The sequence below is a fragment of the Rhinolophus sinicus genome, chromosome 9 (assembly GCF_057876585.1).
Source record: "Rhinolophus sinicus isolate RSI-liver-muscle chromosome 9, RSI-T2T, whole genome shotgun sequence".
NCBI classification, from domain to species: Eukaryota; Metazoa; Chordata; class Mammalia; order Chiroptera; family Rhinolophidae; genus Rhinolophus; species Rhinolophus sinicus.
This window is the reverse complement of record NC_142509.1, coordinates 14,364,500-14,388,466: the sequence shown is the minus strand read 5'-3', so window position 1 is coordinate 14,388,466 and position 23,967 is coordinate 14,364,500. Positions and strand designations below refer to the sequence as shown.

At 55.0% G+C, this 23,967-nt stretch overlaps 1 protein-coding gene across 6 annotated transcripts in view; it reads right to left on the bottom strand.

Annotated features, from left to right (window-relative positions):
* KIRREL3 (kirre like nephrin family adhesion molecule 3) overlaps nt 1-23,967 on the bottom strand; it is a 563,596-nt gene that overhangs the window by 2,356 nt on the left and 537,273 nt on the right. For 3 of the 6 annotated variants that reach the window (XM_019710496.3, XM_074321188.2, XM_074321191.2), the window contains 9 exons: nt 23,607-23,712; nt 18,310-18,458; nt 16,974-17,101; nt 15,784-15,910; nt 11,621-11,721; nt 9,354-9,552; nt 7,848-7,883; nt 4,266-4,448; nt 2,757-2,866 (listed from right to left, as the gene is read on the bottom strand). In XM_019710496.3, coding sequence (XP_019566055.2) covers nt 2,757-2,866; nt 4,266-4,448; nt 7,848-7,883; nt 9,354-9,552; nt 11,621-11,721; nt 15,784-15,910; nt 16,974-17,101; nt 18,310-18,458; nt 23,607-23,712 — 1,139 coding nt within the window. The remainder of the gene's footprint in view (nt 1-2,756; nt 2,867-4,265; nt 4,449-7,847; nt 7,884-9,353; nt 9,553-11,620; nt 11,722-15,783; nt 15,911-16,973; nt 17,102-18,309; nt 18,459-23,606; nt 23,713-23,967) is intronic. The other 3 variants (XM_019710497.3, XM_074321190.2, XM_019710500.3) reach the window with 3 other exon arrangements.

Genomic DNA, 23,967 nt, shown 5'->3' with positions numbered 1-23,967 from the left:
GATCTGTAGATAAATAACTACAGAACCTTGACCACTGGACTCAGGTGGGGGTCCTAGCAGGGCAGTGTATCACCCAGTGCTGGGCTTAATGAAGGCCTTTAGAAGGAATCACAATGAATCACAGTGACCTGGGCTACACCTGCTATTCTCAGCAATGAGTCAGATGTACTTAAAGTTTTCTTCCTTAACAGATACCAAAGAGCTCAAGGGCACGGATCGCTTCTTGTTTGTCTTTGGGTCCTCAGCACACCTGGTACAGTGCTTTGGGTATTGTGCTCACTGACCAAAATGCTTTTGGGATTCTTGGATGCACCAATGCCTAGCACAGTGCCTGATCTAGAGTAGGGCCATTACACATGTTATGTTTGTGTTGGATGAATGAATGAAGTGACGTAACTCTAACTTTCTGAGAATTAAAATACTAATTAGACTTAAGGTGAGAAATAAAGCATACTTGGCACGCAGTGGGGATGTTAATTAACCTGAAGAACCACAGTGAAGCTATCCTGTGGCACATAGCTGCTTGCCGTGTGTCCATTCCTCACATGACATGCTCTTGGCCGGGTTCCCACACACTCTCCGAGCTGCGATATTTTTCTTTCCCGCAACTCACTTTCCGGGTCTCTTTGGGGCCCCACGGAATCAGCGTAAAGGCTTCCACCCTGTTACCTCCTCACTAATGCTGGTTTTTTCATTTCCCAGTAAATGATCTGGCTCTACGTGCATTGCAGCTCTTTTCTACCAGATTCGACTACTAAGCTCAGCTCTCCTCGATGTGGGGCTGTAGAGGGCCTGGGTTGGGGGTCGAAGGGAGTGGAGAAATGATGGTCTCCCCAAGGGGTGGATCAGCCACAGAGCCCTGAGCAGGTCCCTCTGTCCCAGTTACCCCCCTCCCATCCCGCTTTTAACTGACTACGGAGTGACCTCCCCTCTTCCCTGAGGGTTTGGATTGGGCGGTGTGGAGACAGTCCGAGGCAACCAGAATGTCCCAATGGGAGGGAATTTGCGGTCCCATTTGGGACGAAGGACAGGCCAGGTACTTCCACACACACAGACTTGATGAAGCTCATCTACAGAGATGTCCATTCCTTCTCAGGTCGAGGCTGCGGTTTCCTCCCTTGTAAGATTAAATGATCTACTGCATCAGGCTCTCCGTTAGCCCCGGGGAAATACACACACGCAGATTCTGGAACATGACCTTTGCCCTTGAGGAACTCTGGGATAACTGGGGAGGCTGACCTTTAATTAGAGCAATGCACTGTCAAGGAAGGACATGCACAGTGTTTGGGAAGAGCAGGAAGTGCATAGCTCTGCCAGCAGCGGGGCGACAGGCATGGAAAATTACGGAGGAGATGACATTTGAGCTGATTCTCATAGGAGAATATGAAATTGAACTGACCGATTCGACAGGCAGAGGGACAGCCTGTGCAAAGCCTCTGAGGTCTAGAAGACTCAAAGGCCGGGAATTGCAGTTCGTTGGGGCATCTGGAGGGCCCCGTGCGTTTGGCAGGAAGGTGGAGCTGGAAAGGCCGGCAGCCACCTTGCGGTGAAGAACCTGACCACATGCTTGGCCGTGGGCTTTATCCAGCAGACACAGGGCCACCGAGGACTTTAAGTAGGATAGTCACAGGGTCAGATTATGGTTTAGAAGGATGCTTTTTGTGGGACTCTGGAGGGGGGACTGAGTAAAATGGTGAAAAACCAGAATGGTGAGACCACTTAGGAAGCTGCTGTGACTGTCCAGGGAACCATGATGAGGCCCTGAGCTAACGGAGAAACACTGGAGTACAGACAAGGCACCCATCTGAGGAATCTTTTGAAGAGTAATTGGCAGGACCTGAAAATCAATTGGCTAGAGAAAGAGCAGTCAAGGAAAATGGCAGTTCAATGCAATAAGAACTGGTGAGCGTCTACCAGGGGCTGGGAGGCTCTGGAGACACAGGATGAATAAGGCTCACCATCTAGTGGAAACAGATAAGGAAACAGGTGATTTGTGAGTGACACAAACAGCTAACATCTCTCGAGTGCTTGTGCTCCACGGGTTCCAGGCTCTTTAGGGGTTTGCTATCGAGCCCTCACTGCGGCCTGCGTGCCCTTACTTTCATCCCCATTTCCCAGATGAGGAGACTGAGGCACAGAGCAGCATCCCCATTTCCCGGATGAGGAGACTGAGGCACAGAGCAGTCCCTGCTCTTTCCCCCTTCAGCATATCACAACCAGGACAGAGTGTACACAGGGTTTTCTAGCAGTGTTTCAGGTTTCTGTTTGGACAGCTGGGTGGGTTATGGTTCAACAGGGATCAGGAGGAGGAGGAGCGGGCTTAGGCCTGCTGCTGAAGTTATGAGTTTGCTTATGGTAAGCAAGCCAGTTCCGGAGGAGGAACAGATGTACCTTGCAGACTTTTTTCAGGGAGGAGGGGTAGGGTCATGCACTGAATATCTGTATCATCTATGTGTGTAGAATTATATGTTACATAACCACACATTATGGCTATTCATGCATATCTTTCCTCTCTACTGAATGGTCAGGTTCTCTGAAAGCTGGGACTGCATCTTAGATAGCTCCGAGTCCCCTAGAATATCAAGTCCAATACAGCAGACACCCAATAATTCTCTGTTGTCTGAGAGCAGGCGCCTGGCCTATTGTAGGGGGAAGAGCGTGTCTTGACGGATGCTCTAGGACTTCGGGAGGCCTTCGGTCCAGGACCTTCAGGGTGCAGAGGTCGGGGAGGGGTGGGGCTAAGACAGCATTCTCACCATCAGCTGCTTGATGGTGGGGTGTTCCTCGGCCTCCCGGCCAGAGGCAGGCTCCTTGTGGACAATCTCCACTCGGATATCATTCTTGGCTGACACAACACCTTTGAGATCTGGAGGTAAAAAGAGGAAAAGTGTAGGTGACAGATTCAGTCTGCATCCTCAAGCATTAGGGCCTGAGATGTCAAGCCCCCACCACCCCCGTCGCCCCCAGAGTTGACCCTCCAGCCCCTGAACTCAGCAGCTTCACCACCCCTCTCCTGCCGACAGAACACCTGTCTGACTGTTCGGAGGGTCATTAGGCCTCAGAGTTCTTTTTCTGTTGGCTCTTGGGCGCATGCACCTCAGCCTGTCACTGCCACTTCTGTGGCTCAAGAGGTTGTCCTCATCCATTCGTCCACCTTACAGAGCTAGGTCCTGTCATCCTGCGAAATTCTCACCTCCTTCTAGAAGTCTTCTCTGACCTACGATACCGGGCTCTGATCTCTCCATTCAGAGAGTCACACATCTGACTACTAGAAAGGCTCTTAATGGTCAATCTCCTGCTCAAAGCAGAAACATCCCTGGTATGTGGTGGTCCAGCCACTGTGTCAATACTTCCGTGAGGGAGGCTTTAAAACTTCTAGAGGAGGCAGCCAATTTATAGTTAGAGAGCTGTTAGAAAATTCTGGCTGAAATCTGCTCCCCTGTAATTTCCACTGAGAGGGTGGCGAGGGAGGTCCTGAGACCACACCATTGGGGGCAGTCAAGACCACCAAGGCCTCTTTGCTTGGGGTGGAGGAGCGGCTTCTTTCCCTACGTGAAGGCTGCCATGGGGCGGAGGGAACAGGCTTACTCTGATTATTCCTTTTGTGCCTTACGCTCACAGGATGTTAGAGTTGGGTAGGGTCGCAAAAGTCACGTCATCCAACCCGTTACTGTTACACGTGAGGAAACCGAGGCCGGAAACAGTTGTGGCCACCCAAGCTCACGTGGTAGAAGAGGTGGGACTAGAGGACTGTGTCTCCATTGTTTTCACCTCTGCTCTGTCATCGCATTTTTACACGTCTGCATGTGTCTATTACATATAACATCGGTGCTACGCCCAGGATGGAAACTCCGGACACACACGAACTTTAAGAGTACACAAACAGCAGGACTTTATTGCTAATGACTAAAGACCTTTAAACATCTGCACCAAGCGGGTCCTTGAATGCGCTTTTGTTTCTCATGTGTGAGTGACCTGCTTTTCTGGTTAGACTAGCAGATCTTGGAGGGCCAGGCTGGACACCCCGCCCTCCCCGCTCCCTCCGATTTCTATAGGGTTCTATACAATGACATGTGTTTGATCCAAAGTGCTGGCTGACTGCCCTGTCGGGTGAAGTTCAGTTTAGTCCAGTTCACCCTCATTTGAGTGCCCATTATGTGCCAGGTGCCCGCAAAGCCCTGCTCGTACAGAGATGCATACGACCCCATCCCAGCCCCACAGCTCACAGCACCGTCAGGGCCCCTGCTCACTGCACTGCTGCTTACTTGCTCTCCGGGGCAGCCTAAGCCTGGCCTTTTTCTCTGTCCCCCTCCCTGAGATCCCGGGTCTCCCTCCCGTACTTCTCTGGGAGCGGGCACAGCAGAAGGCCACGATGGTTGCCATAAGGACGAGGAAGGCCACACCAGCTCCTACGGCCACCCCGATGATGACGGCCATGGGTACAGACTCTGTGGGAGAGAAGCAGACGCAGCTGACGAGGGGTCCGACAACTCACTCTTCCCCAGGGCCTCACCCAGTTCCCTTGGGTGCAGCCCCTGCCAAGCTGGGGCCAGACCACTGCACACGGGCCCTTCTGGGAAGTGCCTGTGGGGGAGTGGGGGGCAGGCACAGGCAGAATCCAGCAGGGTCAGCTCAGGTGGAACACGGGGTGGGCGAGAGGGTGGGAGCACCTGGGGAAGACACAAGAAAGGGTGGTGGGAGAGGGAGGCAAGCAGACATGGGAAGGAAGGGTCAGGGAGCGGACACGGGAGATGAGAGGCAAGGCTGGGCACAATTTAGCTCTCTTGGGCATTAAACCAGGAATATTCCATCACGCGGTAGCTGGAGAGTCTGAAGTCCTGGATTTTCTTTGAAAACTGACTTTGGTCACTGCCCTTGTCTGGTTTGTGCTTTCCCTCTCTTTCCTTTCCCAGGTGCAAAAGGCTGGACATGGACAACCAGCTTTTAGAGTCCTGAGAGTCGAGATAGCACGGCCTTCTGGGCACCAGAAATTGTAGGCGCCAGAGGCCCAAGTCTTAGAGGCCAGGGAGCAGGATGACAGCTCCCCCCCCCCCCCACCCGCACCCTTTAAGGAGAAACGCCTCTTTTCCTGGACACTCCCTCCCCTCCAGGCCTGATCCTGCCCTTCCTAGGCTAGTCCTCTGGGCATCCTGGCACCCCTCCTTGGGAGGGGCCCCCAACTGTAGCTAGGCAAAGCCTCGCTCCCTGCTGAGTTTCTGTGGCCCCTGCCTGCCCTAGCCCAGTAGAGACAGGGATGGGGCGGGGGTGGGAGTGCTCTTTCAGACAGACCTGGCCCTTCTGTGGCTGCATATGGGGACTGAGCACATGATTTTGGGCCCTGAATAGTCCTTTGGGAATAGAAATAGGGAATGCAGAGGCACAGAGAACTTTGGGCCCACCAAGTCCACACCTCTCATTTACGGATGGAAAAACTGAAGTCCAGAGAAGCCAAGTGATTTGGTCAAGGACACACCTCTGCAGTAGAGCCAGGGCAAATCCAGGTCTCCTTAGGTCCCATTCCCCAGCCCTCACCCTGATCCTGCCCAGCTCCGTCCACTCTATCACATGGCACCTTCCAAATCTCTCATGCTCTGTACAGCCCAGACTCCATCACTTCTGAGTAACTTACTTTACTTTCCTTATCTGTAAAATGGGATCATACTGTGCCTACCCAGGGTGGTGTTGTGGGGTTTAGATGAGTTGAGGACAGGTAAAGTTCTAGGAACTGAGCCTGGCACCCAGCCCTACTCAGCCTCTGTTCCTGTTTCTATACGGAAAAGAGGACTGTAGCAGATCTAAATCTTAAAGGATAGGAAAGTTCCTTGTAGGGCTGGAGCTCCCTCCTGCCTGCCTGCCTGCGGCCCACACTCCTCAGTGTGGACCACTGTGGGAAGTCCATGTATTTATCTCGGGCTGTGCATTAACCTCTCATTGTTTTCTTTAAAGGGAGGAAGAAAACTGCAACCCTGGCGCTTGGAGATGCTGCTGGGAGGAGGTAGCGGGTCCCCTCCCCCTGGAAGGATCAGGTGCTTGTTTGTTGGCAGTTTTGGTGGTTATGCTGGTGCATTCCTGCTACCCCAGCACTGGCACACCAGCTCATGCGTGAGCTGCCCACTGCTGGCTGAGAGACCACTGTCAGATTGGCGGGGGAGGGGATGGGGAAGATGTGGGTAAGGCAAACATTCTGGGATGAAAAGTGGGAGGTGCTTGGGTCGGTCTCAACAGTCAGGAGTGAATGGACTTGACCTCACTGACAAATAAATGATTCTGTCTCCAGGTTTTAATTCCATCAGGCAAGGAAAACTGCTTTGGAAGCTCGTTGGCTCCATGTTTTTCCATTTTATTAATTTGGGTTTGATTTCCTTTCTCCTCAGATTCCTAGTAAAAAACTTGGTCTTATCTCAGCGGAGCTCAGAGCCAAAGGATGACCATGGAAGGTTCCTTAACCTCTCTGGGCCTCAAGGTCGCACCTGTAAAACTAGAGAACCAAGGAAGTGGTTTCTAAGGTGCCTTTTGCCTCTGGCATCCTGTGAGTCCACATGTCCTTGAGTTGTTAACAGCCCCGGGGGCACCATCTTATCTGGAGAACTGCCCCTGAGCGGGTGGGTAGGGGCAGGGGGAGAGAGTCTGGTAGGGCCAGGGGGGCCAGGAGCGGCATTCCTTCTGTAGCTCGCCTGTGTGCGCTTCTCCTTGCCTGGCTTCCTGAGGTCTGGCCTAGGCTGTGTGTGCTGGTTGTTCCTCGCTGGACAGAGCAGCCCTGGGACGTCCTAGAGAGGGGCTGGAGGGAGGGGCTGCCCTTCTGCTCAGCTTCCTCTCCATGCAAGGACGTGGCCTGGGCACGAGGAGTCTGGGCCACGGAGGAAGGGGTCAGGGACCTCTGGGTGAGTGTGAACAGACACACGTGAGATGGAGACAGGCAGGAGACGCCATCCCGAGCACTAGGAGAGGCTTTCAGGGGCCTCAGGGAGAATATAGCAGGAGGTTGGTAACTGTTGCCTCGGTGGGCTTGCCTGTGCCCCCACTGGAGCTTGTTGAAGGAACTGCCCAGCCCTAGCTCCTGCAGGGCCAGTGCGGAGGGAGACCTAGGGCAGAGGACCCCACAGCTTCGGAATGGCCTTGGTCAGCCTTGTGGAGTCAAGTTTGCAGTGTCTTGATTCTCTTTTCTTGGTTTCTGCTTGGAGGGTAGGGGCAATTGTCTCCTGTGGGGCCTAAGACAGAGCAGCTCAACCCAGGGAGCCTGAGGCCCATCTGCTTCCAGGTGCCCGGGGAGGGAGGCACTGCCAGCAGCTCAGCCTGGTGATGGCCGTGCTGTAGGGAACTGCAAGAGCAGGGGAGGAGGCAGCCAGCGAGAACGCATGGATTAGCATGGATTATGTAGGTGGCAGCAGTGCCTGGATGCCCTGCCACCCTGGGAAGCCATGGCCAAGCTGATGATGATGCTGAGAAGCTGGAGGAGTCAGGGAAAGTGTGGACTAGAGGGAGGCCAGGCGGGGGCTGGACGGGCGGGGGCGCTGTCCCCAGAAGGGAGGAGCCAGGGCTTCTGAAGGGAAGGGATGAGGGAACGGAGCAGGAGGAACAAGAGCCAGAGTCGCTGCCAGCTGCACGGAGCCTGTGGGCTCTGGTGGTAGTGAGGTAGGAGACAGGTCTCCGGGGTTCGTACACCCACGCCGGCCGGGAACCCCTCTCCCTGCTGTTCTGACTGCACTGAACCCTTGAGATGGGGGAGGGCAGAGAAGTTAGTGGCCTGCACAGGCCTCCCTACCCCCTTCGGGGTTCCCTCCCCCACTAGCCCCGAGATCCCTTCCCCCCATCCCGGGGAGGGGGGTTTCTTATGTCTCCTTCCGTACCTGCTTCCAGCCCGGCTCCCGACTTCATTTCCGAACCTGTTTGGAAATAAAGCAAGCGTCCACAGCCAGGGCCTGGCTGGCCAGGGTGGGGTGGGACCGGGGGGACGGCCACCTGGAGGAGGCTGGGGTGTGGGGGCTCCCTCCTCAATCATGTCTCTGGGATCACCCAACAGACCCGGGCTAGCCCAACTGAACTTGGAGAGACTTAGGGACTCCAGAGGGAGGGGAGGGACCAGAGAGAGAAGTCAAGGCTGGTGGGGGTCTGGGATGTCGGGGTGAGGACACTAAGAGGAGGGCATAGGGGTAGAGGCACTGAGGGGAAGACATGGAGGGTAAGCAACAGGGGATTGGAGGTTTGGGATGATGTGTGGATGATATTATGCAAGTCATGTGCAAAGCATTATGCAAAGCAGCACCTACTAGGAAAGAGGTGTTGGGGGACACTGTGTGATCCACAGGGTAGTCCTGAGGCCCGAGGGGCCCCGCTGGGACCACCTGCTTGGCTCCAAGCCTCTTGGCAGGGCCTGACAGCCTCTGGGTGGCTTCATCTTGGAGGGGTCAGAGAGTGCCAGGGCTGAGGGCCCCTGGTCTGCCCTGTCAAAGGATGTCAAGGTCTGCAGCCCATGTTAGGACCCAGTACACTGCTGGTGTCCCCAGCTTCTCTGGATCCCCCTCTACGCCCGTCCCAGTCTCCCCACCCTTTGGTCTGTTTGAGAGCTTCGAGTAGAGCCTGGAGTTCATGAGCAGGAGCCAGGCCGTCTGTACCCGGAGTCACAGTGGGGTGAGCTTTCCCCTCCCTCCTCTTCCTCCTTCCCAACACCCCCTACCCAGCTCTTCTGTCCGGTGCTGCGCCCAGGCGTCTCCTTTGGGGCACAGTGGTCCATGTGCCTCCCATGTCCCTGGGAACTGCACAGGGTCTGAGACCTGTCCCGTGGCCCAGGTGCTGGGGCAGCTCAATCACTTCCCTTTAGCTCAGCTTGGGTGCCTCTGGGGGACTTCTGGGTGCTGGACCGACTTGTCATGCTAAACAGCTGGGCCAGGTTCCCCAGCACGGCTACCCTGGGGAATCACAGTGTCCCACCCAGGGTCCTGGGCCGCTTCTCAGCAGATCACACACCCCTGATGGCACTTTGGTGTCAGACAAGGGCCCATCAGGGAAATGCTGACCGCACGCAAGCCAGAGCCTTTAGAAGGCGTTGGCATCTCATCATGGCCTTTAGCTTGGCTCGCTCTTGGGGTCCCCTTTCCCTGAAACGTCACCTTGAAGGGCAAGCTCCCCGAGTAGCTTTCTTCCGGGTGCAAGCTCGTGCCCCTTGCCTGGGGGCAGCTGGGCCAAGGAGGGCCGCTTCTGCTGACCTGGCCATGGCTGGTGGCAAGTGAGCAGCAGCTCTGGGACTCGTCCTCGGGCCCCAGCCCACCGGTAGCCTCCACAGGCACTCTGTCCCCTCAGGACCCTGGAAGATGTTGCCTGGGGCCCGGCCCTCGGTGGGGCCCCCTGACCCCCACCTTGCTCCTTGAGCCGGATGATCTCTGTGTCGGAGCCGAAGCTGTTCCAGGCCGTGCAGTTGTAGATGGTCTGAAAATCAGCCCTCACGATGTTGCTGATGGTCAGGGTGGAAATGACACCCTCCTCCGTGCTGACCGTCTCCACCGTGTAGCGACCCGATGTCCCCGACTCCAGCACATTCTCCTTCCACGACCAGGCCTGCCGGGGTGCTGGAATTAGGAGGAGACCCCACCACGGCCACCCACACCGGGACCACCACGCCGCCTCCTTCTCCAGGGCTGACACTGCCAGGCTCACATGCCACCAGCCCTGGCATGTGTACACACACGTGTACACACACCCCAACATACCTTGAACACACACACACCACACACGTAAAGACCCATCACAGCACATGCACACACCATACCACACACACGTACACACATGTACACACACCCAAACACACCACAAACGAGCACATGCCACACACAGAGCGCCAACATGTGTGCATACAGGTACATGGGCACACACCACAGCATAAACACGTGTACATACGTAAACATGTTACAGCACATACACACACCACTCCACACACAGCGCCAGCAGGTGTCCACACAGGTGCACACAACACACCACAAACAAGCACACACACACACACACACACACACACACACACACGTTGGGCCACCTTGGACGGCATTTCCATAGAGAAGGGGTCTTCTCTGGATCTGCACAGGAACATCTTTTCAGGACATCAGGGGATTGTGGCAGCCGCTAAGCCCCTCCCCGCAGACCCTTCCGGCACAGCGCTGCCTCCTGGCCAGAGGAGGCAGAGGACCAGCCCCAGAGTGGCGGCGTCTACTTCTGTTACCTTTATGTCTGCTTGTATTCTGAGAGTTGTGTTTGTGATAATCTTACCCTATCTTAGTTTATAAGGATGGTAGTATAATTTTTCCCAGAGCTGTTTCACGTGCACTGCAGGCTCCCCGCCCATCCTGTTTGCTCACAGTGTTTGTGAAAATGTGGCCATGCGTGTAGGTCAGTGCTTGGAGGGCCGTGGGAACTGGGGGTGGCTTCTCAGACTCAGCACTATTGACATTCTTGTTTTTTTTGGGGGGGCTATCCTGTGCATCGTAGGATGTATAGCAGCATCCTGGCCTTTACTCACTAGAGCCAGTAGTTTCCCTCCTGTTGTGACAACCCAAAATGTCTCCAGACAGTGCCAAATGTCCCATGGGGGCTAAAATCAGCCCGGTGAGAATCGCTAGCCTAGAGTTATATGTGTGAGGAGAAAGACTGTATGGCTATGCTCAAGAGTAAATGGGATGTTACAGTGAGCCTGTGTTGCACTTATAATTTAAAACAATTAAAGAGTGAAGGGAACAGGGAGGCATAGGTATTAGGTCTAGGTGTAACTTCCTGCACTTTTTGTGGAACTCTTCCAGACAGTGAGTGAAGTGAATGCCTGAGAAATGTGTAACAGCAACGATGCTCTCAGCTTGTGTACAAGAGGGCACCCGGAGTTTGCACAGCCTCCGTGTCCCAGCCCCACGCATGCACGGCCCATGGTTGTGGAGCGTGTGCTCCTGGTACTACTGGGCCATGAAATGCAGAACTGCCCTGTAGAGTTGGCCTGGGGCAGCCTCCTAGCAGGACTGTCCTAGGCACTGGGGCTTACGAAAAATAATATCTGCTCCTCCACCCCGTGCTGTAACATGTTCACCTTTCTCAGTTTTTGTGCTTCCACCAGTTTCAGCGAGACTGGGGTGGAGGATGCTCTTTCACAAATGCAAATACCTGGGAGGGCTCAGTGTGAACTACTCAGGTGGCTTTAGCTGCACTGCAGAGACAAGTGTTCTGAAGAAGGGAGGGAGAATAGAATAGCACTTTTAGAGGGAAAAGCTTGATAAATGGGGCAGCGTTTGTTTGCTACAGATGGCAAGCAGTGGAGGCTGATGGAGGGGGATTGTGGGAGGTGCAGAAAGGGGTTTGCCCACCCTAAGCTGCACTCTGAATAGGATTTTTGCCAAGAACTGGCCTTGAACTCAGAAAAGGGAAGAAATTGTGTATCTTTTCCTTCTGCTCCCCTCACTTGCAGGTGAACCCAGGGAAAGGAGACTGCCTGTGAGTTTTGTCTTCATGATGACTTTCCAAGAGAGCAAGGGAGGAATACTTTCCCCACTGAGGAAAGGAAGTGCAAAGGTGGGCACTGACTTCCAGGTGGGCAGAGATGGCCCGCCAAGTGCTAAGTGTGACCTCCCAGCCCCTGCCCTGGAGCACTCACTATTCTGTCGGGTGGCGGTGTGCTCCGGATGAAGCACTTGATCTGGCCCTTCTCTCCATGGAGGGCGTGCTGAGTCTGTGTGCTGGAGATGATGGGGGGTCCTGTGGAGGAGACAGCATTACATCAGGGATTCAGGAAGGGCAGGTGCTGGGCGGGGCCCCTCGCGGGCAGGTTCAGAAGTTTATTCCTTATTTCAGTCATTCAGCAGACATTTTCCTGAAGGCTTGTGTGTGCAAGGTGAAGTGCAAGGCAGGGGCCGCGGAGACAAATCAGGCATCAGTCATGAACCTCTTAGGGGTCCTGAGTGGATGCTTCTAAATCAGAATGCCCAAAAGACAGGGCATTCAGGGGTTCAGAATGAGTCGCCCCCAACATGTTCTTCTGTGGTATGTGGATTATTTTGTACCCTGTGGGCGCAAGAGAAACTTCTCCCTCTACAAAACTACCTGCAAGAATTTAAATTAGGGGCCTTGCCTATAATAAGAGGTTATCAGAAATAACCTATGTATATATTTTTTGATCTAGTTATATGGCAGGGAAAGCTGCCGATTACTGAACATCTGCTTTTCTTCTTGTCCTGCCCTGACCTTCCTCCCCTCTGAAGCCCCAAGTTGCCTCACCTTAGCCTTAGCTCAGAATGCCATATACACCTCATTTTAGCTTTCTGTCCCTCTCTCAGGTATGTGGAGTTCCCATATGAACTTAGTAATTAAACTTAGTAATTTTCTCTTGTTAATCTGTCTTATGTCGATTTGATTATTCAACCCGCCAAAAGCACCAGAGGAGGGGAGGTGGGTGTCTGTCTCCCTTTCCCCACAAACATAAATAACTGATAAAAGTTGGCGAGTGTTGGGACCACAGGATCGTACAGATGAAGTGCTAACCTGCTTCAGAGGAGAGAGAATAGTTCCACCTGGCGATAGGGGACGCTTTATGAAGGAGGTAGTCAACCTGAGACGGGAGTGGGGGAGCTGCCTGGGAGGAAGGGATATAGCGCTCACTGATAACCTCCGTCTTAGCCTGTGTTCCATCTCAAGCCATTCTCACCGATCGCCAGTAGAGGGCGCGCTTGCCTAACAAACCGGGTGTGCAGGGCCGGGCGGGGCTTCCAGGGAGGAAGAGAGAAATGGTGTGTGGGGAGTTTCCTCTTCTAGTGGAGGAATCACACCCTCGACAGGCTGAATGCACTGTGCACGTTCATCTCACACGTCTCAGGAGATCCCAGATGGCCCAGTGAGACCACGGCTCCCAAACTGACCCCAGCATCTTCCCATCGTGTGCGCGCCCTGAGGTGTTCTCCTACAGGGAGGGGCTGCCCACCCACCCGTGTCTCAAGTACCGCAGCACAGAACCTAGCGAGTCCACCGGAAGTCCCGTGGTGCTTCCAGTCCAGTCTGCCTTTGATCTACCCTGTCTTTGCTGTGTGCGGCCCACCTGGCTGTGAAAGGGTGGTGGAGGAGCAGCTAGTTCAGCCATTTGCTGAGCCAATTTCCTGGGTGTGTGGGCGATTGAAGCAAGGGGTGAAGGGGTGGAGGCCCTGTGCCACCTTCCCAATCCCTGGGGTAAAGGCTGGGGCTTAGGTGGCAGGAAACAGAAGGAAGAGAGGCAGAGAAAGGGAAATGAGGACAGGCAAAATTATGCTGGGAACAAAACAAAAACCCCTGCAAACATAATTGCTGTTTATTAGTCACCTTAATTAAACCAGATTTGCATTTCTATGAGTAGCTCTCAGCCAAAGGGAAAAAAGCTACTGGGAGACACTCAGGTGACTTCCACTGAGTTTAGGAGCAAATGGCATGGAGCCGGGGGAGGCTGATGTCAGGGACCCTCAGGATAAGGGCTTCCACACTCAGCTGGGTTATGAGTGGGCTGAGCCCTTAGCACTGAGAAGCCTTTGGCCAAAAGGCAGGAGGACCGGGTGTCTCAGGACCTTGATGGGGCTTCGTTCTGCTTCTGGGCTGAAAGTGATGGAACCATAATACATTTTCCCCATCACTTCTCAGGAGCTAGGAATCTCCTGGGGAGTTCTCAGGCCAGATTCATCTGTGTAAATGTGCTTCTTAAAAGAAACCAGAAATCAGAATAGCGGTAACGGTTCATCTTCCCTTCCTGCGTGCAGATCTCGGAGTGAGCCAAAGCACTGACATCGGTGCCCGCTGGTCCACCACAGGGCAATGGCCAGCAGTCCCCACCGGCTGGGATTTGTTTTGATGAGAACCCCATTATTCCGGATCCTTTCAGAAGGTCAGATCCTCAGTCTAGTCCAGGCCCCGTTGCAGAGGTCTGCACTGTCCTTTCACCTACTCTGCAGATGCCTGGGAAGGCTGGCAGGCTTCTCCCCCTGGGCCCGTTAACTCACCCCTCTGCCTGAGGGTGAGATGACCCTGAGCAGAAACAAACAGCTTCCTTGTTTCACTCCCATCCCTTGGGTGTTTCTCTTCCTGGCAAACTAGGGGAGCTTGTGTGGAAGGATTGGAGGCAGAAGAGGGAGATGGAAAGCCAGACCCTGGAGGGAGCAGATTAAACTCTGGGCGGACGCCAGGGCCCAGTCTGGGTGCCCCATCCAAGAAAAATGTCCCTCTGAGATGTGCGTTCCCTCCTCAAGAAACCACTTTAAAATCTCTGCTGGGAAATGCTTGCATGTCTGAAGTGACAATGGAATGTCAGTCCCTCCTTTATCTGCCTGGGTTTTCCTCAGAAATTAGGATGTTCCTTTAAAAGCTTCAGGCCCGGGTACCCTGGAGGCCACATGTGAGTCTGAAGGCCCCAGCCAGCTGGTCACGGGGTGCGCGGACTGGAGCGGCCGCCGCAGTCATGGGCCCTCCCAGAGTTGGCAGCGGGAGAGGCTGATTTCACTAGGGCCTGGCGCCTGAGCTGCGTGTCAGACACCGGAGCGGCAGAAAAAGGCTGCAGCTGGTGTTGCCATGGATATACAGAGGCACGATCAGATGCTGTTATTTTTAGCCCTGCAGTGCCAATTTATTGGTGGCGTCCTAGGGACACACAAGAAAGGCAGGAAGTCTCCTGAGTCAGGGTGTCTGCCCAGCACAGGTAGCCTGTGAATACTGTGGGGTCTGGGGCTGCCACAACGCTTGGGGAGGGGAGAGGAAAGGAAATAGATGGACTGGGGCTGGCTTATGGGGTCAGCAGAGGGGGATGGCTGAGAAGTGGGAGCATAGGAAAGGCTGTCAAGGGCGGCTTCCTGGGCCCAGATGGAGCCTACTGGGCACATTTCTAGAACTCGGCTCAGCACCTCCCTAGGGCTCTGGCAGACTGTGTCGGGAGCAGGGCTTGCAAAGGGTCATGGGCATGACAGACATGAGGCGGGACACCAGAAACCCAGCCAAGTGGGGAAGTTTGCAAGTGGCAGAAGGACTGGACCTTAGTGTTTCTCACCCTCTCAAACCAACACCTGGCGTTCCAACTGAGGCCCAGGCACTTATTGCAGTAGGGACAATGGATCTCTATCCTGGTGCCACAGACAGCTTGGGTCAGACCTGAGCTGGGTCCCAGCTTCTCCACAACCCGCTACATCCCCTCGGCCAGGTCTGGTCTCAGCCCTACCCCGAAATGCTTCCTAGAATAGTCATGTATTAGCTCACACTGTGTTCTTATAGAGATATGAAAACACTCTCCTGCTGTAATGATTTGTATTATATGTAGTTAGGCACCTTCCCTTCCCTTAATGGGACCCTCTGATCGCTTGGTCTTGTGGGCATGGTGACAGGTCTTCCTGGTTGAGCTGCTTTAAGGCAGTGGGAAGAGGCCAGTCAGGAGTCCGGAGGTGCTTCCTTAAATTCCCACCAGGGCTGAGGGCACAGTTAAAGGGTGGATATGGCTTTGGCTGCCCAGTGACCCTCGGGCCCTTTTTTCTTGGCCAGGACAAGATTCATAAGCTACCACTCTTAGGGCTGAGACCCCTTAGAAGATAACAAAGAAGCAGGGAGGTGACGAGAAAACTACCCCGGTCCTTCCTCATGTAAGGGTTGAGCTGTGACAAACTGGAGAAGGTGGACATCATTGCCCGGGACCCATAGTTGGAGGTGGTAGCAAGGCCCAGGACCGATGACAGCCCTTTGGGACACTGCCTGGGACCAAGATGCCTTGGGTCCCTCTCCATCCCTCCCTCCCACCCCCTGTCCTTGCATGAGTGGGGATCTTACCATTGACGGTCAGGGTCACCTCTCGCTCCCCGGCTCCCACCCGGGGCACCACCGCTCGGCACACATACTTCCCAGCATCCTCCTGGCGAACGGCTTTGAGGGTCAGGGTCTTTTCATTGCTCAGGACCTAGGAGAATCAGGGAGGATGAGACATGAAGAGTGGGTGCGGGCTCTGTCTGTCTCTCAGAAGCAAAGAGTCTGAGAAGCAGGCCTGCTGGACTGGGACAGGTCTGTCTCCAGCATGTCAGGAAAAATCAGGGCTGGGGTAGGAGGCAGATGTTGGTTACACAGCACACACGTGTGGAAGAGCCCACAGCACCGAGGAGGAACTCTGGGTGCCTGAAAGGCTACATCCCGCTTCAGCCCTCAGGGGGGACGCACGGGAGGAGTGTGGAAGAGGATGGGGATCCCTGGCTGAGCCCTGAGGTGTTCTCATAGGGAGGGGCTGCCCACCCACCTGGGCCAGGCTGACCATGGGTGAAATGACCCTACAGCTGAACTTTGAGGGTTCCCCAGACCTACCTTTTCCAAGCCCTCTTCAGCATCCCATTGGGATGTGGTTTGGGGTGAAGAGAACAGACTTTGGCATTGGCCAGGTCTGAGTCGGAATCCTGGCTCCAACGGTGACTCCCTGTGTGGCTGTGGGCAGTTACGTATCTTCTCTGATGCTGCCCCCTTGTCCCTACACTGGGGCAGCGAGCTCACAGGGTAGTGCAGTGTGTGGCACAGAGCCAGCTGGCCACGTGGAGGGTGGTTTCCTTCTGCCTCTCCTCCCACCTCCCGCCCAAGGCTCTCGCTGGTCCTCCTGAGACAAACTCTCATGCACACTAAAGAACACGCACATTTTTAAAGAGGAACACAGGAAGAGAGCAAAGCTTAACCGAAAAGCTAACGGGTCACTTAACCCTGGGGAAAGTAGAAAAGCCTTCCTACCCCCCGCGTCTTGGTGACCACCTGGTTTTGTCATCAAATTCATGACCCAAACACTGTAACGACTGCAGGTGTTTAGGGCTGAGGAGGTGCATGTGGGTACCTGGGGTTCCCTCTCTTCTTTCTGGAGTCCTTCCTTTAGCTCACTGGAGGCTGACACCCCCAATATGAGCCAGAGGGGCCCTGGCAAGCAGTTCCTTCCCGGCCCGCAGTCCCCCCAGCTCTGCCAGAGGCTTCTGGCGTCTGAGCGGCCGACTCACCACGCCGGAGCCCCGCTTCATCCAGACAATGGTCAGGGATGGGTTTCCGGTCCAGGCACAGCTGAAGACAGCATCGGAGCCCAGATCCACGAGCAGAGACTGGGGCTCCGTTGTCATCCTGGGTCCGACTGCGATGGGAGGAAGCAGGAGACGGCGCTGGGGACCCTCTTTGCTGCTGCCCCCCTTCCCCACCCTGGCTGTGTACCTGTGCTACCTCAGTCCCCTCCAGCCCATTCCCTTACATTTCAGTCCTTTGCCTTTCTGGGCCTGGGGTCAGGCCGTAAGGAAGAGACCCCTCTCCCCTCTCCCAGCCTCCCTCGGGCCCATCGCAGGAGTAGGCAACACCAGTCCTGGGAAAAGGGTACTCTGGCCCTGTTTGTGCCTGGATATGCCCTCAGGGCTCTCCCATCCCCTTCCCTCTGTCCTGGTCCTGGGAAGCCCCCATCCCAATTTGTGGGAGAGGGCCCTTCCTCCTGCCCCAGAATCTTGGGCCTATAATCTGCATGAGTCTGTCTTCAAATCGACTGGCCGCTCCCTGAGCCTCCCAGGTCCCTCCTAGTGGCTCGGAGGTAAGAAGTGGAGGAGGCTGGGCAGCTGCCTGCTCTCAGGTTGGCCTCTATTCCCAGCCTCTTTTTCAGCCCCACCTGTGTCCCACGCCCCTGCTTATGTTAGTGAGGTTAATGGAGGCTCCTCTCTGCCTTTCTTCCATTTTCTCCACCAGGAACCCGAGCCTCCTGCAGACCAAGCCTGGTCCCCAGAGTGAGTGTGATGGTGGACCTTCAGGCATGGGATGGAGGCTGTGCAGAGAGCTGCTCTCAGAGAGCAGAGGAGTGTGAAATCCGGGGTCAGGAGCCTGGATTAGTCCCTCGAGGTAGAAAGTACTCCCTACTGAGGCTGTTGGGGGCAAGGAGCGGGTCAGGTGTGAAGAAAGTGTGTGTAAGTGCTTTTAAAGCTGGGAAGGAAGACGAGGAGCTAATGTGTATCATTAGCTGTGAGGTCTCTGCCAGGCCACCAGGGAGGAGAGGGTTGTCTCTGAGCCCTGAGTGGGAGGCAGTGGATTGGCTCAGAGCCTAGTCTTAGGTCTCATTCTGCCACTTCCTCACTGTGTGACCTCCAGCCTCTGTCCTCTCATCTGGGTAATGGGAACAATTCCTGCCTCCCTGTGTTGTTTTGAGGGTCACCACATGAGGAGGCTCTTTGCAAAGTGCACAGCTTCATGAGCTTCCGAAGCATTGTTACATTGTGTGCAGTGACTCCAGCACCAGTTCTCACCGCCCTCAACAGAGACACCCGGGTGCCCGCTCCCCAGGGGAAGCCCTCAGCCAGTGGCACTCACAGTAGACGTCCACCGTGCGACTGATGTTGGTGCTGCCCAGGGCATTGGTCACCTCGCAGGAGACAGGCTCTGAGAAGTACGTGTAGTCCACAGTGGTCCGATACACTTCTCCAGATGCTTCCTTGATGATCTGGCCCCGCTTGGCCCACCTGCAACACAGGCCCCATGGGCTGGTGTGACCTCAGACGGCAAGGGTGTCCCTCGCTCCCCGGCGAACTTCTCTTTGGAAGCTGGATGCATCCAGCCCACAGGACATCGTCCTGGCCTGGGCAGCATGGGGCAGGTCCCTCAGGGGAAATCTCCACAGAGGGATTGCTTCCAGGGACGGGGAGCAGTAGGTAATAGAGGCGGTGGGCTTTGGTCTGAGGGTCACCAGGTGGTCAGTGGCACTGGACAAGTGGTTTATTCTGGAGGGAAATGTGTTGACTCTTCAGTTTGGCCAGCCCATCTGGCTGGCTTGCCGATGGATAACCCAACTGTCAGTGCCCAGACAGTGTGGCTGTCCTACTGTGAGCTGTCAGGGACCCTGTCCTGGGCCACGTTGGAGAAGAAGGAGGCTGAATTCATGACCTCAGAGGCCTTGCACATATACATGCCTGCACACACGTGCATGAACATGCGTGCACACACATACAGGAAAATGAGGCTCCAGGAAGCTTGACTTCCAGACAAGGCAAGAATCTGATGGAGAGATGTTAGTCCCGACTGCCCCTGCCACGCGGCCAGCTCTCTCAGACCTCATGTCCCGACTCCTGCTCCCAGGACAGGTCCCCTCCGGTGCCCCTGCTCTCCCTGACAGCCCTTTCACCCCTCACCCCCAGGGATGGCTCTTGCTCTTTTCCACTCTGGCTCAGCTCCATCCGTCCTGGTTTGGTCAGGGAGGTAGGAAGAAGGCTGTGCTGACTTCTTTCCTCAGCCAATCATCTGATCAGTACCCATCGAGGGGAGAGACCGAAAAGCCTTGGGCCTGTCCTGGTCCTGGCCCTAGGGTGGTGATGACTGCACTGGACCAATGACAGGCAGCCTGCTACCCGTGGGACAGTGCTAGCAGCCCCCAGGGTGCATGTGTGTGCATGTGTGCAGGTGGGGGCTTTCCTTACAGGTCCCCAAGGAGAGAGTTCACAGCTTCCCCCTGGTTTAATCCCATTGTGGACAACACTCACTTTTTGAAATTACAAAGCTTCCAGCCAGGTTCCTCCTACAGTTCAAGCTTATTTTGGGATGTATGTCTTTACCAGCACTGGAGAGGTTCCCTGGCCCCCACAATGATTATGCTGTGACCACGGCTCCCTGTAACCACAGCTTCCCCGCTGGCCTTGCCTTCACTCCCCATTTTCTCTTATTCCCGGAGCCTTTCCTGGTACCCCAGAGGCCTGTCTTTTGTTCTTTTCTCTCTCAGTGTCCAGCCGAGGCCACCCCTCCAGCCCCGAGAGACGGCTCTCTCTCGGCACCACTCGGAGCTCCCAGGCTGGCACCATGTGGTTATTATTGTGAATTAATATCACGTAATTATTAAGAACACGATTAATAATAACAATTATTGTTTAACAACAGAGCAAACCATGCTCCCTGAGAGCTTAAGGAGCTTCCCAACAAACCATTATGAGTTATTCATGAATCACTTCAATTTCTAACTTTAATTTAATGACCAGACTTAATAGGCACAGTCCCTGCCTGAGGCAGATGAATTCAGCCCCAGACGCACTGTTGGGGATCGGTGTTCAACATCTACTCCTTCCATTTGGCTGAAATGAGGGGGTCAGGGGTGTGAGGCCAGGCAGCTGGCTGTGCTGGGAGGGAGGGCCAGCCCCTGCTGCTCTGCTCAGGCCCCTGCTCCTGGTAGCTGACAGAGCGGAGGCTGGGGCTGGGGGCGGGTGTGGGCCCGTGAGCTGCTTCTGATGGGCAGTCCTCTTCCGTCATTGGAGGGGTTCCTGGAGAACATGCCTGTCCGGGATCCCACACAGTGTAAGTTGTGGGTGCCGGAAGCTGCACCCCCTGGGGCTCGCACAGGCCTGGAGCCCAGTGGGACGGCCAGGGGCCTACTAAGCTCTCTTGTCGCCAGCAGAGCTGTGCTGTCCGAGCCTGGCCGTCTGTACAGCCACTGCCCTTAGCTCCCCAGGCCTGTCTCTATCTTAGAGGCAGAGGGGGAAGAGCAGGAGGAGTTCTGAGACTATCTTCTCCCAGGACCATCGCAGGAGCTGGCTGTGGGGGCTGAGCCTTTCGGGGATACCCCAAGAATCTCCTGCTCACCTCTCACTCAGGCAATCTCCTTCTTACTCATGTTTATCCCCCATCCCACACCCAAACCCCCCCTCTTGTGGGGGGATCCCTTCCAGAACCTCAAACCTCACATTCAAGCAGCTGGCCACAGGAGCAAGGTGAATCAGAGGGCAAGACGTCCTCCCCCTCAACCCCTTAGCTCTTCTCTCGGTTCCTTGGCTTAACTTCCTCTTGCTTCTCTCTCCTCTTGTCCCCTCACCCTCCCACCACCCGCCTACCCGCTGCCTCACCTAGCGCCTCGGAACAGAAGTTAGGTTAAGCCTTTCCTAACGATGTCTAACTTGGCCTGAGTAAATGTAAGAGGATGAATTATTTACATCACAGAATCAGGGGGCCTGGCATGTCACAACCCATAGGCTGTCCTCAAGAAGCCCCGAATTTCACAGTGTGTAGGGGTTCCCAACCTGTATCTGCGGGGTCCCTGAGGGAGCCTCAGAGGTGAAGCAGGTGGCGAGATGCACTTCATGCTGCCCTGGAGCCTGTCCTTGCCCAGGCTCCTGGTCCCCAGGGGCAGCCAAAGTGACAGCTGATCATGGCTGGATGTGCTCTCATGCCCACCCATGTCCTCTTTCTGGGTGCTGGGCCAGAGGAGGGCATATGTCTAATTTCCAAGATCACAGCCTCTTATGTAAAGCAGGGAGGAAGCAATCGAGAGGAATGGATGCAAAGACACAAAGACCTCTGTAATCTTGTCAAAGTCAGTTGGGAAAAATCAATGTGCTTATGTGATGAGATTTGCTTAAGGCTTTCCTCTTGAATCCCAACAGCGCACCTAGAACGACCTGCTGGGCGACACTTTACTGAAGCAACGGGGCTGAGAGGGAATGGGTGGGCACGGGCACCCCCACCTACTCTTTCCACTCTGCATTTTCCTGTGGCCAGAAAGGCTCCCTGAAAACCCATGAGTCCTGGAGGGAGCCTGGTCGTGTCTGAAGCATTCTCAGGGTCTTGGGCTAATCAGAAGGCCACGGGGAAGGTGACAAGTAAGCACGAGTGCCCACCTGTGGGGAGCTTCCTCACAGCTCCTCCTCTGGGCAGGGTTGGATGGAGACAGGGACCCACAGGAGACCCAGAGCCTCTGCTTGTTTGCTAGCTTGTTCATTTGTTAACTTTGTAGTTAAAAAGAAAACAAAAAAACAACTTTGAAATTATAGAAAAGTTGCAAGAATATGCAAATAACTGCCCTCTTCCCTTCACTAGATTCACCTGTTGCTACTATCTTGCCACATCTGCTTCATGACTCTCTCTCCATATGTACACTTACCCCTTACTTCTGTCACCATCACTGGTGCTGTGCTCTTTGGAGGGAGCTGACCCTGGGACTCAGGCCCATCAGCCTGGTTTCTTGGGTCTTTGCTTGGCCTGTGCTGGTTGGAGGGCAGGTGGGGAGTGGGGGACGTGGCTAGGCCCCTGGAGCACGCCCTGCCCTCCATCTCGCTTCCCATAACTAGGTCCTCAGATGACCTGGAGCCTGGCAGTGCAGAGAAATGGGAAGGAGAAGCTGTCTTCTCTGGTCTCTGGGGTCCCATAGGCATTCCTGGGATGCTGTGTGGGTCACAGTGGGCTCTATCTGTCCTGTTGGTCTGGGGGTGTGAAGAGCTGCCAGCAAAACTGGCATTAGGGGCATTTTCTGGTGCCTGGTGTTTAGGGGTCATGAGCAGACAGCAGAGAGAAGCCAATCTTGTCTAGAGGAGCTGGACCTGGCAGGTGCAGAGTGGGAGCCTAGAGAAAGGGTTTCTCTGGGTGCTTCTTTCTGCATCTTCAGTCACTTCCAGATAAACACTGGGTCCCAGCCAAACCAGACCTGCCCCTGGACCTCCTGGGCTGCATGATTCCAGGAGGCCTTAAGCCCAGTGAACAGCTAAATTGGACAGGACAGCTAGGATTCCATCCTATTTTAAAATACCCTCAAGGATAAAGACTCTGCCTCTCCTGGTTTCTGGTCCCTGTGTTGTTTCATTATCTGCACTGCAGGGGGCATCGCCTTATGTCCAGCCTGAACCTCTGGCTGCCTCTTTGGCCCATTGCCTCTCATTCTGCCTCTGGGGCTACACTGCTTCTGTCTTCCCTGTCGTCCACCCCCACAGGCCGGCTTATTTCCTATTCTGGGACCATTAGCATCCCTGGCACTGGCTGATGCTGCAGCTTAATAACCCATCTCCATGGCAGAGGTGACGCTCTGGGCTCCTTCTTTAGGTCTGGGCGGTGGGAAGGGACGGGTGGAGTTAGGGCCATGGCGAGATCCCCTAGGAGGTGAGGCCTGAGTCTGCCCTTGAGTGCCTCTAGGGTCACTCATCTCTGGAAATCTCGTGCGGTGACGGTGCACAGGCAGGAAGGTGCCCAGAGGAGCAGCTCTGAGCGTTTATCCAGTTAGTCAGCCCGCGTGATGGAGTGCCAGTACCCGCCACACACTGTGCTCCATGCTGAGAGCCATAAGTGACTCAAACTGTAGTTCTCGTCTTCAAGGAGCTCAGTCAACAGGGAAAGACAAGCATGTAAGGAAATAGTGATGCTTTTATCAGTGTTGTGAGCAAGGGATACCTGGGGGCCACGGGTGTGAACGGTCCCGGGTGCCCACAGGACAGGACCCGCTGTCCCAGAGATCCCATCCTATCCAGGTGACCAGTTTGATGACATAAGACTAGAATCTAGATGTTGATCTTACTGGTTCTCCTGGTTGTTCTACATTTTTCCTGAGACTGTCTCCCTCTTTTCAGAAATAAGGGATCAATGAGCTATTCAGACAGAAGAGGTCACGTCTCCAGGGGAATGGAGTGTATGTGTGCGTCAAGGAGAGGAATTTCCCCTGGCTGGGGGGAGGGGAGACGGTGGGAGGAAAGGAGCCCTCACCTGGCTGGGGTGGGTGGGTGTGGCAGGGACTGGAGAAGGATACTGAGTTCCCGCAGGGAACCAAGCACTGTGCGAGGTGCCCAGGGCCACAAGCGACAGCTCACGTAATGGGCAGGGGTGTGGAGGGCCCAGCGGCCCGGCTGTGCCTCCTCCGCATCGCCTCTTACCTGTACTGGGTGACAGCTGGGTTGGCCTTTGCAGAGCAGTGGAACGTGACGACATTGTCTTCCAGTACTGGCTGTGGTTCCACCGACAGGTTGACAAGCGGGGGGTCTGCAGAGAGGAGAGATTCCCTTGAAGACTTGGAGCTGTGTCCATGGTTTTGGGAAAGAACGAGGCAGGGAGACCGAGGAAGAGCCCCTGGGTACATGGAAGGTAAAGGCTAGAGGCTCCACAATCCATTATCCTGGGGACCCTCAGAGCGGCCACCACTCCAGTGGTCCCCAGAAAGTTGGGGACCTCAGCGGGGGCTCCTCCACTCCCTGGAGTTGCCGTCTTCAGGCAGGCCTGGTGATGGGGTCAGGGCAG